We start from the raw sequence: 14,960 nt of genomic DNA on the forward strand, positions 1-14,960 counted from the left end.
GGAGCAATGAATGTCCAACGGCCAAAATCGAAAAGAAAAAAAGCCATTTCATAATAAAAAAAATGAGAAAAAACGCATCGTGTTTCCAGAACTTTCAACACCAGTCCAGTCCGTCCGTCCTTTTCCGTTATTTCCTCCATTCATTTTCTTCGGGCTGCGTACGCAGGGGATGTCGTTACACGTCATGCTGAAAGACAAAGATGCTAGCGTCCATCATATGATCGTAGAACGTGTGGAAACTGCAGGCAATAAAAATGTAAAACGAAATAAAAAGGCGAGATAGCAAATATATCTGCTTAGATACCGCCGTGAAGTTCACGGGCACGACGGGACAGGGGAGCGATCAGGCGGAGAATCGGGTCCTGAGGGTTGCGCTCGGCGACTGCCATGTACAGGTTGTTCAAGCGCTGTCCGAGAATATTCATGATGTTTGGAGTAAGTTCGCGCAGATCGTTGTCCTGTAATTCAGTTAGAAGGTGACATAACAGGTTGGAAGTTCATGTAGCAACATACCATGGGGTTCACGTTGTTGAGCACCACGTGAAGCCATCCGAGACGGGCACCAATGTTGGTTGAGAGAGACGAGGTAACAGCCACACCAACGGAGAGCATGACGATAGCGGAAAGGCTGGTCAGGAACTGAGGGTTGACGCGAATGAAGAAATTATCGAACAGATCGGCCTGTTGGTTGGATTGAATCCACTGTAAAAAGATGAGTTAGCAGGGGTTTACATGGCTTCGGGCAATGCGGCAAACAAACCTTGATCGACGCCTCTTCACACTTGTTTGTCTCGAACATCCGCTTGATCTCTGTCAGCTCGGCTTGTTCCGGGGTGGGAATAGCAGGAGCAGGAACAGGAGCTTGGGCCTGAACAGGAGCCTGAGCCTGAGCCTGAACAGGGGGCTGAGTAGGAACCGGGGGCGCCGCGACAGGGGCGGCATGGGGAGCAGGGCCATTGGGCTGAGGGGTGCTTCGGTTCACTGGTCGCTGGGGGGGTATGCGCGCGATTCTCAGGGCGGTGTTGGTGTTGGTTATGGTGTTGCTGTTGCTGTTGCGGGGCCTGTCTGGCATTGGGGTGTTCGTTCTGGCGCACCTGGCCCTGACCTTGACTCTGACCTTGGTTGGCAACAAGGGTATTGACAGTGCTCGAAAGGCTTCGGAGCATGGCCGACATTTCATCCATCTTCGCCTGGTCATTCCGGCGCTGCGCCTCCAAGTGTTTGATCTGGGATTGGAAGTGGCGTTCCATCTCGGTCTCCAACTTCTTGGTGCCACGGGCCATATCCTCGATCATTGGGAGAAGGGAGCTCTGCAGAGCCTTGTTGATCTCAGCCCCGATGAGAGGGCCCATTTGCTTTGCGAGGTTATCCGAGGCGGCCTTAATGACAGCAGGCAAAGCACTGTTGACTGCCTTGGGAAGGGCGAGGCGAATCTCATTGCTCAGAGAGGTACCGAGTTGCTGAGAGACGACGGAGTTCAGTTGCTTCCCAACGGCGGCAGAAGTGGCCTCGGTGATAGCAGGGAGGACATCAGTCTTGATGCTCTCAGAGACAATGCGGGCCAGATTCTTCTCAACATTGTCAGACAGGGTGCTGGAAACGAGACGCAGCACTTGATCCTGTTTCGCGGAGGAGGCAGCGTCCCAGCTGCGGCGTTCCTCATCGAAACGGCTCATGACTCCCTCCATTTCACGACCCAAGCTCTGATTAAACTGCTGGGTAACAGTGCTCTGAAGACTCTCAAGATGCTTGTCAAGAGAGAAAGGTGCCATCGATAAAGTAGAAGTGGTTCCTGAGGAGGTAAAGGTAAGAAATACGTTGGGGGTGGCTAAAGGAAGTGATGAAGGGGTGGTCTCACCGGAAGATTGAGGGTCAGTGGGAAGGGGCTCGGCACCGACATTTGCGGTTGGCTCCTTCGCTTTCACGGTTGCCTCAGAAATGGCCGAAGAGGCAGAAACGCTCTTCTTCTTCTTTTTCTTGTCGACCTTCTCAGTCTTCTCAACGCCGCTAGGCGCAGGCACAGGCACAGGCACATTCTCAACCTGTTCCTTCTTCTGAGTCTTGGTGGGAGACGCGTTACGGGACGCGATCACACCAGCAGCGGAGTCAACGAGGTCAGTCTTCTTGGTAGGCTCCTTGGAGGTTCTGGAGGGAATAGAAGCAGCGTCACCGTTGACCGAAGGGTCATCAGTGACATAGCTAGGGAACGACTGGAGGTCGGTAATTTCAATAGTACCTTCCTCAAGACCGTCAACTGGACGAATCACCTTGTTGTCAGAGGTCCATCCCAGGTCCTCCTTCTTGATGTTCAGGCAGGTGACTCCGCGCGAGTGCATAACATACAGCTCGAACAGACCAGTTTCCTCATGGCCTCGCTTATCGGTGGCAGTCTTGGTGACCGGAAGGAGCTCCAGGCTTCTCAGCTGGCCCTTGGAACCGAGAGAGATCTCCCGAATTCCACTCAGGCATGCAGTCGAGTCGGGCTTGGGCAAAGTGCTGTCCTTCTCGGCGATAGCCTTGATGTACGTCGCCTGTGACATCGGCGACAGGTTGTATCTTGGCGCAGACAAGTGAACGAAGTAGATGGAGTTGCGAGTAGGGTGTCCAACAACGATAATACCCGAGGAGGGATGGTAGGCGACGCTGCAGATGGCATCCGACTCGTTCTCATGAGGGAACTTCAATTCCTCCACGGCCTTGCCAAGCCCAATATCCCAGAGCTGCAAGGTGTGGTTCTGCTTGAGTCCAACAAGGACATAGCGCAGCGCCATGGAGCGCGAGTAGGCGCGCAGCTTGTCAAGGAAAAGTACCGAGGTAGGCCAGGACTTCTCAGCGGGAGAGCCTGTCACAAATGTGTTCAAGGGAACCCGAATCTCATTCGGAGCAGGACCCTCAACAACGCTAGCGCTTGCCAGGAAATCACGGATATCCCAGAAACGAAGACGGCCGGTCTTATCCAGGGAGGCGATCACAGTATCGTCTTCACTGAAGGCAAAATCCTTACCGGCCTTACCGGTAGAAATCTTTAGAGCGCGCTCTTTAAAGAACTTCTCGGTGTTGACGGTGCGCTGAGACCCAGTCACGCTGTAGCTGGCATTCATTGCAGCCTGGGGAGAAACGACATAGATATTCTTGCCACGTCCGATAGCGAACAAGTCGGGGTGACGAGTGCTCCGCTTGGCCCGCGTTTTCAGCTGGCCGCCGGAGGTATTCTCGTCAGAGGCCGGGAAAGGAGGGAAAATCAGACTCTCGCTCTCCAAGGCATCCAACTCAAACAGGTCCTTTGCATGGCGCGAGATCAATGCCCAGTAGACAGTGCCGCTGACACCGATGCCAAGGATAGCCTGCACGTCGGAAGATCCGGTCGTTGGGGGAGACGTACACAAGGTAACGTTAAACACACGGTCCCGAGTAGAGCGGAAGACCTGTCGGTCACTTCCATCATCCTGGCGAATAATCCTAATACCACCAGTCTTTGCGAGAGCGTACACAATGTACTCGGAAGTGGCAGCAGTCAGGGAGCGATCCAGCTGATCAAAGTCCTTCTTGAGACGAGCGATATCCATAATACCGTCGTCACGGAAGACCGCAGACTTTCCAGATTGCGGTTTGACATTGATGGAGATGAAAGGCTTCAGGGGGAAGTTGTGCACAGAAACAATGCGCTCCTCCTCCTTCTCAGCACTATCCTCGGCGCTCTCCCAGCTATCAGCAAGAGCGTCGGTGTTTTCATTGCCATGGAGAAGAACTGTGGCCGTGGCGGCAGCAACAGCAGCAGCTTGCTTGATCGATTCATCTGAATCGGCGGACTCTTTCGCTTCAGATGCGGTTTCCCGCAGGTTACTGGCGATCGAGGAGAGAACTGCCTGGGTTGACTCCTCCTCTGTGGGGGGAGATACAGCCTCTGGCTCGAATGACGGTTGGGCTTCGCTTGCGCTAAGAGAGCGACCAATCTCGTCCACGAGGCGACCAACGACATCATTGACTGCCTGTCGTTGCTCGGGTTCCAGAACAGGCTCTTGGTTCCGCTTCTTGGGCTGCACTGGCTCAGAAGCTTCCCCAACGCCCAAGTTTGCGGTGACATGAACAGTGGTCTTCTCCACGACCTCAGCAGCCGGGGTCTCGCCACGCGATGGGGGCTGTGGAGACTTGTTGCGAGGGGAGATGGCGGCAAGCTGGTCGAATGGGTTGCTGTAAGTGAAGATGGAATTGTTGGAAGCTGAGACTGCGACCGTCTCCGGCTGCGCAGCATCAGGGCTAGAGTCCTCAAATTCCACGGTAGATTCGGCAGTTTCCTGAATCAGAGGCTCGATGGTGACAGCCTGGGCCTGTGGCGAGACCGACTGAGTTTCCTCAGTCGCAGGGGCCTTGGGTCCGGAAGCGAGCATTTCCATCAACATGTTAACGTAGGGTCCACGCGGTTCCTCTTGGGCCCCGGACTCGTCAGCAATTTGGGTGACGAGGGGAGCGGCTGGGGCAGCAGCAGCATCAGGTCTGCCAAACATCGAGGCGACCAAATCCGACGCGGAAATATTTCGTCCATGGGGAGAAGTCACCTCCTGGGCCGCCGGGTAGCGAGCTTGTTCCGGAGCAAGAGCAGGAGAAGGAGCAGCAGGCTGAGGAACAGCACCAGAACCTTGGCTAAATCTCAGCAAGTTGAGCAGGTTGGCCGCACGATCAGGGTTGTTTGGCTGCTGCTGGTGCTGCTGGTGCTGCTGAGGCGGCTGCGGCTGTTGGGCCCACTCGGGGTAAGGTGAGGGCACGTTGGGGCTAATAATATCGGAGCCATGGTGAGGCGGCGTATTCAAAGGAGAAGGACTATGCATCGCCGACGCAACCTGGGGGTGGTGATAACCGTGCGCCTGGGGATGGGGATAGCTCGGACCATCATAGGGCGGCGGCGGGTGCGGTGGATGCTGCGGATGAGGCGGGAACATGCCTGGCGGGTATGGCTGCTGGGGACGTTGCTGATGGAAGTTCTCCTGACCAGGGGCATTCGGTGGTGATGGCCGAGGCCGAATGCTGGCCAGGAGGGCTTGCAGATCGTTGGGGGTGGACATTTCTGCCTCTCGCCTCGAGTGACAGGCGACCTCCGCACACGAACACCACAAGCTTTGTGAGCTCTAAAAAGCTCTCTTTCGAGAGATAAAAGAAAACAAAAATAGGTAGATATAACGCAGTCAAAGTAAGTGGTTGAATTGGATGATTTGCGAATCAAAAGATAGACGGGATGAAAGAAGAGAGTAAAAGGATGGTGGATGGAGAAAGGGAAGTCGTTCAATTTGGAGTGCAGCGAAGAAATGCCGCTTGGTTGTGGCTCTAAAGGGTCACCGCCCAACTAAATCGGGCCTTGGCCCTCGCCTGTTGCATCTCATCATTTCATCAACCTTGCCCCAAATCGATTTATTCACTTTATATGGATATCACAGTAGCCGGAATCTCGGCTTGTGTACTTGAACCAAATATACAATAATTCAACTCGTCAACACCGGGCTGGAGACACCAAACAATCCCCCCCCATCACCGCGCCACCCATTCACTTCACCATGTTCTGTCTACGGAGGTAACAACACAAAACCCAAACCTGAGAACTCTCTCGATATCAACAAAAGATGAGACTAAACACATTCTTCGCATGCACCTACAGCTGGCTCCCTCTCCTCTTCATCCCAACAAACGCCTCCCCCCTCTTCATAATCTCCTTCGTCGCCTTAACCTACATCATCCACCGACCATGCATATACTGCTCCGCCCTCCTTCTTATCCTCTTCGCATCTTCCTGCCACTGGTCTGACCGCTGCATCTTCGATCTACGCAGTAACTGGTTTGCACCGCGCTACAGCTCAAGCCCAACAAACCCAAGCACCCTATCCAACAACGCCACCATCGCCGCCCCAATCCCCGGCGACAGCCTCGCAGGCTTCGTCTTCGACACATTCAACTCGACCGCCAAAGCACTCGCCAGCGCCGCGGTAGAAAGTGCCCAGACCCGACTCGGGGTGGATTCCAAGCCGGCCGAATGGACGGGCGTGGGCCTGGAGTGGTTGCGTGATGTGCTGGGCCGTCGAGAATGGACGCTGCCTTGTGTGGATGTGAAAGTTCGGCTCTAGAGAAGGGTTGAAAAAGCGCTGTTTTTGAAACACAGTGTGGATTTTGATTTTCATGCGGGGGAGTTTCTGGGATGGGATTGCATGGTCTCCATTTACTTGCGGTCTGGATTTGGATGGCAGTTGTGCATTTTCACTGCTTGAGACGATTGCTTTTTTACTCCTGATGAATGGCTGTCGTTTCGTCTCGGTTGGTTCAAATCTGTATTGTACATATTATATGGCCTTTTAATGATTCAATGGTTATGTAAAGGAACGGTTGCATGCTACTAGTAGTGGTACCAACTATATCCCCGTGCCTGAGTAGTAAGAAGTGACCTTCAGTCTGATCTCCCAGCTATTGCATTTTCACACTGGCATTGCTGCCATGTATACTTAACATAGTGGGCATGTGCTCAGCTGCTCAAACCATAGAAAAGAGCATAAGTCCCAAAGTAATGGGAGAATACTAGTGTGCCGTTGAAATAGCCACGATATCAACAGAACTTGAATCCAAATAATATGCTCATCCACATATCAGTCTAAAAATCCAACTCAAATCCAAGTCAACCAACTTGAAGTCTCTCCATCCCAAAAGCATATTATACTGGTACCTAACTAACTACCAACAGGCTCACGCGTACTAGTAAGATCATCCACCCCCTCCTCCCGTGTCTTCCCCTTCGTCATAAAAGATTCAAAATAAGCCATGGCCGCCTCAGGCACAGCCGTCTCATTACCACCGGGCTTCGACACACAAACACCGAGAGAAATCAAGAAATTGTCCACAAGCGGGACGCAAGCCGCACAAGAGCATATCTAAAAGAAAAGTGTAATGTTAGTACATTGATGCTTGGGGCTCGTTAAGATGGAATAACACATACCTGAGCTAATCCATTAACCAGACACCGCTGCAACGCCGCCGGGTCTCCGCTGGAAATCGCCGAGACGATGCAGGATGCTGTGCCGGAGAGGCCGAGGCATGCGGCTAGATTGCAGGCTGGGGGCATTTGGTCGATTGTGAGGCGGTTCTGTTCTCGTACTAGAGAAACATGGGTTAGTGTGGATATTTCATTTTGCGGGGTGACGACGGCGATGACGAGTAATGGATGATAAGATGGTTTGGAATGCAGACAGGTAAGATTTCGAGTAGAGAGGAAAGGAAAGGCATTTTGAAAGAACTTGAAGCAGACATACAAGCTACCGTGGCATTTTTCTTATCGACCGTATCCGATATATGGGCTCCGGAATGGCCAGCTAATGCCGCGAGAGCGAGGATAGGAACGTGGAAACGCATGGTGGAAGCCTTCAAGATGATTGAGGTAAATGAGGCCCTGGAGAATGGATTCAAGTTTCAAATATGCAGTGATTTCGAAGACCAGTGCAGATGTTAGCACACTGATAGAAACATGCCCAGGCCCTGGAGTTAGGTATACTATAAACCAGCGAAAAGTCGAACTTGCATCGTTGAAGACAGGCTACATTTATGGACAACGCTTCTTGCTTCGCAAATTTAAAGAACCACTTGCTCAAATCATGCGGCAGGGGCACACACTGCCACTGCAGCGGAAACGATTGCTACAGGGACGGATGTCACACCTCAGGAGGTTGATTTGGACGAATTAAGATATCGTCACGTAGCACCGAGTCGCATCGAGATTCTCGTCTGGCCCCCTTTCCACGCATACTGGACCTTTCAAGTGAACGGTCTTAAAAGCCGACGTGCAAATGATGCTGCTTCCGCGCGAACCAAGTGACAGCATATTTGATTGACTGTCCGACCTCAGTCAGGCCTTGGGATCAGCGATGGTGTTGAATTTAAGTACGCTCGGCGAACGAACAAATATGGACCCCTGATTATGAATGAACTTTAGATTATCAACCAGGATTAGAACATAGATACATGACGGAGAGGATATCTGCGCAATAACAGCAAAAAAGGGGGCTGAGAAATATGCCCGGCAAGGTAAAGTGACCTCGCGTTTACAGATCACAGATCACCCATCCGAGAAGGCGGACGGATGGATAGGATACCAAGAAGAAGGGAGGAGAAAAGGACGAGACCGCCGCAGAGGGGCACAGAACATCACAGCACAGCACAGAGCATAAGAAGGGAAGAAAAAGGACAGATAAAATCGTGAAACATGACCCAGAGGAATGTGGTATCACAACGTCAAAAGCTCTTTTCGTCGTTGGCAGAATGTTGGCAGAATCCCGCCACCACCAGAAAAGAACTGACTGAACGCCCTCCAGCCTGGAGAAAAAGCAGAACAGGTGTGTGTACGTACGTATGTATCAAACAGATAAGTAGAAGTGAGAAAAAGAATATGCGCACAATAAATCAAATCGACGCAACGGGGAAACCACTTAGGGCATTATTAGTTGTATCCACCCCCAGTAGGCAGGGGCCAGTCGTCCTCGGTGATACTGCTCCAGAAGGACCAGACGCCGATAACGGACAGCAGCGTGAAGAGGGTTTCGAATAGGGTGCCGTTTATTTTGCCGGAGGACGCCTCGCAGAGGTGGACACTGATCACATATTGGAAAATTTGGCCAATGGCGAACAGGAGAGCCGCGCCAGTGAGATAAACTGTGTCAAGATGCGTCAGTAAATGCCTTTCTATGAGAATTTGAAAATTGAATTTCAACATACGCATTGGTCGGAATTCGCCCAGTACACGGAGTACCAATACAGCCTCGAAAGCGTAGAATAGAACCAGGCAAACGAGCGGGAATAGCTGATATAGAACGTAGAGACCGATGTTGCGGTTGTTGTTGCCGGCACCGGTGCTAGATGCGAAATGGCCAGTCCAGTCGAACGCAGTATCCAAAGCGATGTAGCCGGTACCGATGAACAGGGCCACGGACGAAGCGCAAATGAGACCGATCGAGGCGGGAGTGCCGTCATCAAGTAACTGGAATCCCACGAGCGCGTTCATAAGAAGAATCCAGCACGTGGCAGTGATCGCCGCTAGATGAACGGCAGAAAATCCCTGTATCCGAATTAGCAAAATGCCCATGTCACCGCAATACAGTTGAAAGAGAAAAAAGGGTCTCAATGCTCACCTTTCGAACAGAGTCGTGGAGCGGGATACCACCAACGGTGAAGATTTCGCAAATCTGAATAACAATAAAGCCCAGGAGGAACAATTGCATCTCACTGGATGATGTTAGTTTATCAATTGTTTGTCGCGCGCACCGAATTGACTCTAATTCGGAGAACGAGGGGGATAAATGCATACCGACGCCCGACAGCAGCATGCTTCTTATCCGACCTCCATAGCAAAGCGAGAGAAACGAGGATAGCAAAGAAAGCCAGTAGAATGGAGCCTATATCCCGCATTAGCCACACATGAAAGCTTCACAAACCACCCTCGTGCATTCCAGAGCGCCACATACCAAGATTAGCGAGGTAGCGACCGCCACTCAATTCGATTCCGTAGAGAGGGCATCCATCGAAGGTTCCATTGGGACCAGCGTTCGGCGGCTGGTTGTCTAAGAAGAGCTGTTTGAGAGAAGAAAAGACAATAATCAGTACATGCGGGGTATATCGATCGTGAAATCGAGCGAGCAAGGAGAGGAGGTTGACGAACATTGCAGACGGGCAATAGCGAGTCGCGACAGAAGTCCTGTAATAGCGGGATTGGAGGTCAGCGGTCAGAGTCTGCCTAATTGGGTCTTGGGGCGGAGAAGGCGCGGGCATTCGGAGAATCCAGGGGCGGCGCGATTGGCAAACTCACGTGGAAATTCCCGAATTGTGTTGAGCCCATGGTTGAATGTCAAGCCAGTAACCCTGGGGAGGGATGAGGGAGAGGTGTAGTCGTGGAAAAAGTCCTCAAGCTTGGAGGTTGTATTGCGGACGGGGCTCAGTCGTCCCCTGACCCGCGTGTGCTGAGGGGAGCGTGCAGGAAGATCGTGAGGGTGGAGTGGAGGAGGCGAGGTCTAGCTTCGAGAGAGACGAGCCACTATAGGGCGAGAACTCGGTGTCGTGGAGGTGAGGTGAAGGTGAAGGTGTAAGAGGGAGTCTTGAGGATGTTCGAAGTGGAGTTGTGCCAGTGCGCGGTCGGGACCAGGCAGTCTCTCGATCAGGGAATGGCCGACGCTAGTGCTTAGCTTGGATTTGGGCGTAATGAGATAGTTTGTTGGTTTCTCAATTTTGGGATAGTGGATTTCCAATTGAAAGGGAAATTATTGAAGTTCAGGCCAGGGACATCCTCAGTCGGCGCATAACATTCATGATCCACGGATACTCTGGGTGATTTCAACCTTGGTCCGCCTCGTCTAAGAATAGCACCTGTACTATATCCATGGTTTGTGGTATCCAGGACTACCTTAGGGTATACCTTATCCCTCTGTACTATTTACTCTCATGCACGGAGTCCATCTAAACATTAGAAACCTTCTAGACCTTGTGATCGCTGCCCTTGCGTGGCGTAAACCGATCTGCTCAACTGGTCGACCCGGCGACCCGCCGAGATGCCGCCACTCGATCGACAGGATCGTCTCTACGGAGTACATCTAAGCTCAGATTCTTCACGAGTTAGTGCTACTCAACCTTAGAAGCACGGCCGTATATGGATTCGCAAAACTTATGGGTTCATCGGCAATTACCTACTAGTAGGTACCATTCTAAAAACCTCAATGAGAAATTGAATATATCCACGTTCCCTCAAGAGTGGATCAACCCGCATGCGATCGACCTAACACACATCCTCAACAACCAATTCCTTGCCATCATGCTCTCCCAAATCCAACTTGAGCGTACGCCCAAACAACTCCAGCAACATCTCAAAGCAACACTTGGTAATAGCAGGGTCATACCGGCCCTTGCTGAGCTCATCGCGAATGAAAGCATCTACATAATCTCAAAGTCAGCATCAGGGAATACCACCAACGGCACAAGTGTGCCCAGGTTTATCATCCAAACTCACGCTGAGCCCAAGCAACTTCATAAAAACTGAACAAAACACCCTTCTCATGCAGCGTCTTGCGAATCAAATCCCGGCCCTCGGGCGGAACATGTGTATCATTTTTGCCGAAGATCTGTACAAAAGCGAAAGGCCTCGCGTCAGCTTGAACCCCGTCTCATTTCTTGCGCATTCGCACCGCACCGCAGGGTAGGGCAGTGCAGGGCCAAACCTACCATCAAAAGTTCACCCTTGATATCGCCCGTCCGAGCCAGACTATCATCATTCTTACCCCGGGCCAGGGTCTTGCTATGGATATCGGTAGCAAAGTAACACACAGCCGCCTTAACCCGACTATCCAGTGCACAGCGGTACGCGAGATGGCCACCGAGACACATCCCCGTCGCGCCAACGCGGCCATTACATGTAGCGAGGGAGAGCAGATAATCAACAGTCAGGCTTGCGTCTTCGTCGTAGGCGGATAGTTTCTGTCGGAGTCGAGTCAGCGCAGTACAGCACAGCACAGCACAGCACCGGCAATAAGCCATAACTAGGCCAGGTGAGATTTTCCATCAGATAGAGCATGGACTTACTTTGGCAATCTTCCACTCGTTGCCTTTATCTGTGTCCTCGGCGTTATACTGCAGGGGCTCTGGGCCGGTGAATTCGTGGTAACTCGATGGGGCGGCGACGATGTAGCCTTGTCCAGCGATTTGGCGGGCGAAACGTGCCACGGGGCCCGTGACTGAGGTCAAGTTCAAAGTTGTCAGTAAGATTCATGCCATGCCAGTGACTTTTGGTGCTAGTAATTTTGCCGGGCATGCTTCTTTCTTCTTTTTCACAAATCTGGAACCGCCCTTCAATAGTATCGAGGAGAGTATGGGATCATTGTTTTATTCGGCATGATTGGAGAGCAGTGTATTCGTTTCAATTGAAACTTGGACTGGGAGATCTCCCTACCTTGATAGATCTCGCTGAATATAGCGACACCCGGGAATCGTGCTTTGGGATATCCTGGGATAGTGGGGTGGAAAACATATATGCCTATTCAATGCATAATTAGCATTAGTACAATCGAGATTCCAGAATTTCTTTTCCCCAAAATGAAAACTAAAAAAGCAAGGGTCATATTTTTCCAACGCTGAAGCAAGCTAAAAGCTAGGTGGCGTAGCTTGGAGAAATGAGGGGCGGATGATGTACATACGCATGCTACCCTGGCCATCGGCCTTGGTGGGAACGTCGACGGTGGATTCTTGGACAAGCATGATGTTGGTTTTTTTGCTTTTTTGTTTGCTGGGAAAGTCAATTGGGATAGACTAGAGTGTTGGAGCCGCGAGCTTGAGCTTGAGCTTGAGCTTTGGAGAAAAGATAAGGAAGCGCGGGGCCCCAGTCATGTGCCCGCGCTGACAAAGTGCGGGCGCCCGGTGAACGTTGATGTCCAGGTGGGGGATATCTACAACGTCAATGGCAACTTCGACTTCAAATTTTGATATAATCTAGTGCCTACTGGTAGGTAATAGTCATCTGATCCCAGTATACACGAAATCATGATGTTACTGCACCTCAACGCAATTGAAAAATTCGAAATAGATTCATTGGTATATTTTGATTGAACTAGATTAAAGAAAAGCAAAAGAAAACTTGAAGAACCCGAGGAATCCATTGAATAATATACATGGAACTGAACTGAATGTCGAATGGAGCCGCTGCAAAGCGTTCATTTTCAAGACAAGACACCGCGATCAACGGCGCAATGGCAAGCATTAAAGATAATATCTCGAGTGGTGTCAAAAAGGTACCCCAGAAGTTGTGTCGTATCTATTTGGGCAGGACTTTGAAAAGCACAACCGCCCGGAGCTGCTGTACAGAAAAAAAAGGTGGGTGGGCAAAAATGGGGGCCCTATTATTTTCCCGTGGATGCTTAAAAGACGTACTGGAGAAGGTGTTAGAAGTTGCTCTGGCGTATGTGTGCTTGAAAAAAGATTGATACTCACAGGAATGAACAGGTAGGGAACCTGTTGCTCGTACTGGGTCCAGGTCTCGCCATACTTGATGCGGCAGCGCTGGATATCACGCAGCGCACGGTGGGAGATCATGCAGGCGAAGAAAAGAGGGTAGAACCAGGGGAAGGGGCTAGAGAAGCCGGTGATCAGGCCCCAGTTCAGGGCAAAGAAGAGATCGCAGGTGTAGTGGATCTTGCGGGCCTTGCCGTACCAGCCATCGACCAGGATCTTGGAGCCGTCGGCGGTGGTGAGGGTCTTGGGGTTCTCAACAGTCTGCCATGGAAGCTGGGGGAAAGTGTTGCGGTGGACCATGGTACCGCGCTCCTGTTGGCGGAAACGGTTCTTCTGGCTGTTGGTGGTGTCCCAGACCCAGTAGACGAACAGGTATGCGACGAAAAGGAAGGCCAGGAAGAATCGGTTCCAGTGGTACTCGGAGGGATCGTGGTTGGCCAGGTAGATGGTGCAGTGGCAGTAGCTCAAGGGGACACCGGCCAAGTTCCAGAAGATGAGCATGAAGCCCCACTTCTCGTAGTACATATCCCAGGTGGACACAATGCACTCCTCACCCTTGGAGCAGGCATTGGCGTAGAGGAAGTGGGCCATGACCAGGAACATGACCTCGCCAGAAACATAGCCGTAATTCTCCCATTGGCGGGCGGCGGCACCCATGGAGAGGAAAAGCAGGATGTACCAGGGCAGGCGGACCTCGAAGAACATCTTGAAGTCCAGGATACCGAACATACGGGGGTTCAGCTCAGCACCCATGAAGAAATCATAGATGGGAGCGCCGGTCATACGGTGCTCAGCACCACGAGCCAGAGCCGAGAAATAGGCGATGAACGAGACGATGAAGCCAGACAGAATGGCAACGCTCAGCAAGGGGCCGAACTCATCGATGATGGTGTACAGCTTGAAGAGGCCAGTCGCGTGTAGAACAAGAACTAGGATAATGCTGGTATAGAAGGACCAGACAGCCGAGCAGTAGTAAGGCAACTGCTTGTTACCCGAGTGCGGCAAAGGACGTCCCATCATGGAGACACCGGGGAGCAGGACGTAGCAGGCACCCTCGAAGATGAAGAAGACCCAGTAGATAGTCCATGCCTTGAGAGACGGGAATGCGCCGGTGTAGACAAGGTTGGCCATGTGAGCAAAGAACTCGGAGAAGCTTTGCCCCTCCGCGCGAGTAGGGAACTTGCCATCGTAATAGGTTGCGCCGATCCACATGTAGTACATGAGCATAGGGAAACCGATCATCATGGCCAGGACACCGGCTGAGCCACCAAACTCCTTGTGTCCGCTGTAGTCGACCTTGGGGTCCAGTCCTTCCTCCCATCCGTCAACAATGCGCGACTGGGTCTTAGCCTGTGATTTTTTAGGGGTCGAGGCCTTGCCATTGGTGGCCAATTTCACAGCGGGAATTTTCTCCTCGTCCTCCTCAGAATCCTCAGTCTTGACCTTGGTGGAAGTGCGACGGCGAGTGGCAGACTTGGACCGGGATCGGGGAGCAGGAGATCCGTTCTCGAGGCCCTCATCGAAGGCCGCAGAGCTCTTGCGCGTGGAGCGACGACCAGGGGTCTCGATGTAACCGGGGCGATCCATCTTCCTGAAAAGAGAGAGTAAAAGGATTAGCGATTGCGATTGCGATTAAAAAGAAATAAAATCGGAAGGGTCGAGTGCAATTGCGGCGCGGGTGGGCATGACAGGGGGCATCATATACCCTCGCGACGGGGTGGATTCGATCGCAAAGGGGAGAAACCGAGAACCGAGAACCAATGGAGGGAAAATACGTACTTGGGGGGTTTTCCCCGTTTGAGAGCGAGTTAAAGTCATGGTTGCCTACTCGGAAATCCGAGATCCGACTCAGGGTGAAGGAGAGTGGGAGGTATTGGGAGGAGTGAAAACAAGGACAAGTAAGAAAAACGGGAACTTGAATGTTTACTTGGAGCAAAGCGGCGTGGGGACGG

At 52.0% G+C, this 14,960-nt stretch overlaps 6 protein-coding genes across 6 annotated transcripts; 1 reads left to right on the forward strand and 5 right to left on the reverse strand.

Annotated features, from left to right (window-relative positions):
• Positions 1-296: 296 nt before the first annotated feature.
• N7533_004933 (uncharacterized protein) lies at positions 297-5,060 on the reverse strand (the record flags this gene model as incomplete). Its single annotated transcript, XM_057101583.1, has 4 exons — positions 297-458; positions 514-702; positions 761-1,065; positions 1,118-5,060. 4 exons carry the CDS (start codon positions 5,058-5,060, stop codon positions 297-299), a joined length of 4,599 nt encoding a protein of 1,532 aa, XP_056961213.1.
• A 486-nt stretch (positions 5,061-5,546) lies between these two features.
• On the forward strand, positions 5,547-6,110 carry N7533_004934 (uncharacterized protein; the record flags this gene model as incomplete). The annotated part of the gene is made up of 2 exons (XM_057101584.1): positions 5,547-5,563; positions 5,648-6,110. 2 exons carry the CDS (start codon positions 5,547-5,549, stop codon positions 6,108-6,110), a joined length of 480 nt encoding a protein of 159 aa, XP_056961214.1.
• A 621-nt stretch (positions 6,111-6,731) lies between these two features.
• On the reverse strand, positions 6,732-7,383 carry N7533_004935 (uncharacterized protein; the record flags this gene model as incomplete). Its single annotated transcript, XM_057101585.1, has 3 exons — positions 6,732-6,905; positions 6,971-7,267; positions 7,312-7,383. Coding segments are annotated over 3 exons (543 nt in total), but the record flags the coding sequence as incomplete, so codon positions are not given.
• Positions 7,384-8,464: 1,081 nt separating this feature from the next.
• N7533_004936 (chitin synthase export chaperone) lies at positions 8,465-9,681 on the reverse strand (the record flags this gene model as incomplete). The annotated part of the gene is made up of 5 exons (XM_057101586.1): positions 8,465-8,676; positions 8,740-9,079; positions 9,153-9,246; positions 9,329-9,416; positions 9,486-9,681. 5 exons carry the CDS (start codon positions 9,679-9,681, stop codon positions 8,465-8,467), a joined length of 930 nt encoding a protein of 309 aa, XP_056961216.1.
• A 1,105-nt stretch (positions 9,682-10,786) lies between these two features.
• N7533_004937 (dienelactone hydrolase family protein) lies at positions 10,787-12,258 on the reverse strand (the record flags this gene model as incomplete). Its single annotated transcript, XM_057101587.1, has 6 exons — positions 10,787-10,941; positions 11,018-11,129; positions 11,230-11,481; positions 11,587-11,738; positions 11,954-12,037; positions 12,198-12,258. 6 exons carry the CDS (start codon positions 12,256-12,258, stop codon positions 10,787-10,789), a joined length of 816 nt encoding a protein of 271 aa, XP_056961217.1.
• A 656-nt stretch (positions 12,259-12,914) lies between these two features.
• erg4 (c-24(28) sterol reductase) lies at positions 12,915-14,595 on the reverse strand (the record flags this gene model as incomplete). Its single annotated transcript, XM_057101588.1, has 2 exons — positions 12,915-12,926; positions 12,988-14,595. The coding sequence occupies 2 exons, from the start codon at positions 14,593-14,595 to the stop codon at positions 12,915-12,917; spliced, it is 1,620 nt and encodes a 539-aa protein (XP_056961218.1).
• Positions 14,596-14,960: the final 365 nt, after the last annotated feature.

This window comes from Penicillium manginii (genome assembly GCF_028828005.1).
Source record: "Penicillium manginii strain IBT 31320 chromosome Unknown utg000004l:1.0-7231830.0:1.0-7236170.0, whole genome shotgun sequence".
Lineage (NCBI taxonomy): Eukaryota > Fungi > Ascomycota > Eurotiomycetes > Eurotiales > Aspergillaceae > Penicillium > Penicillium manginii.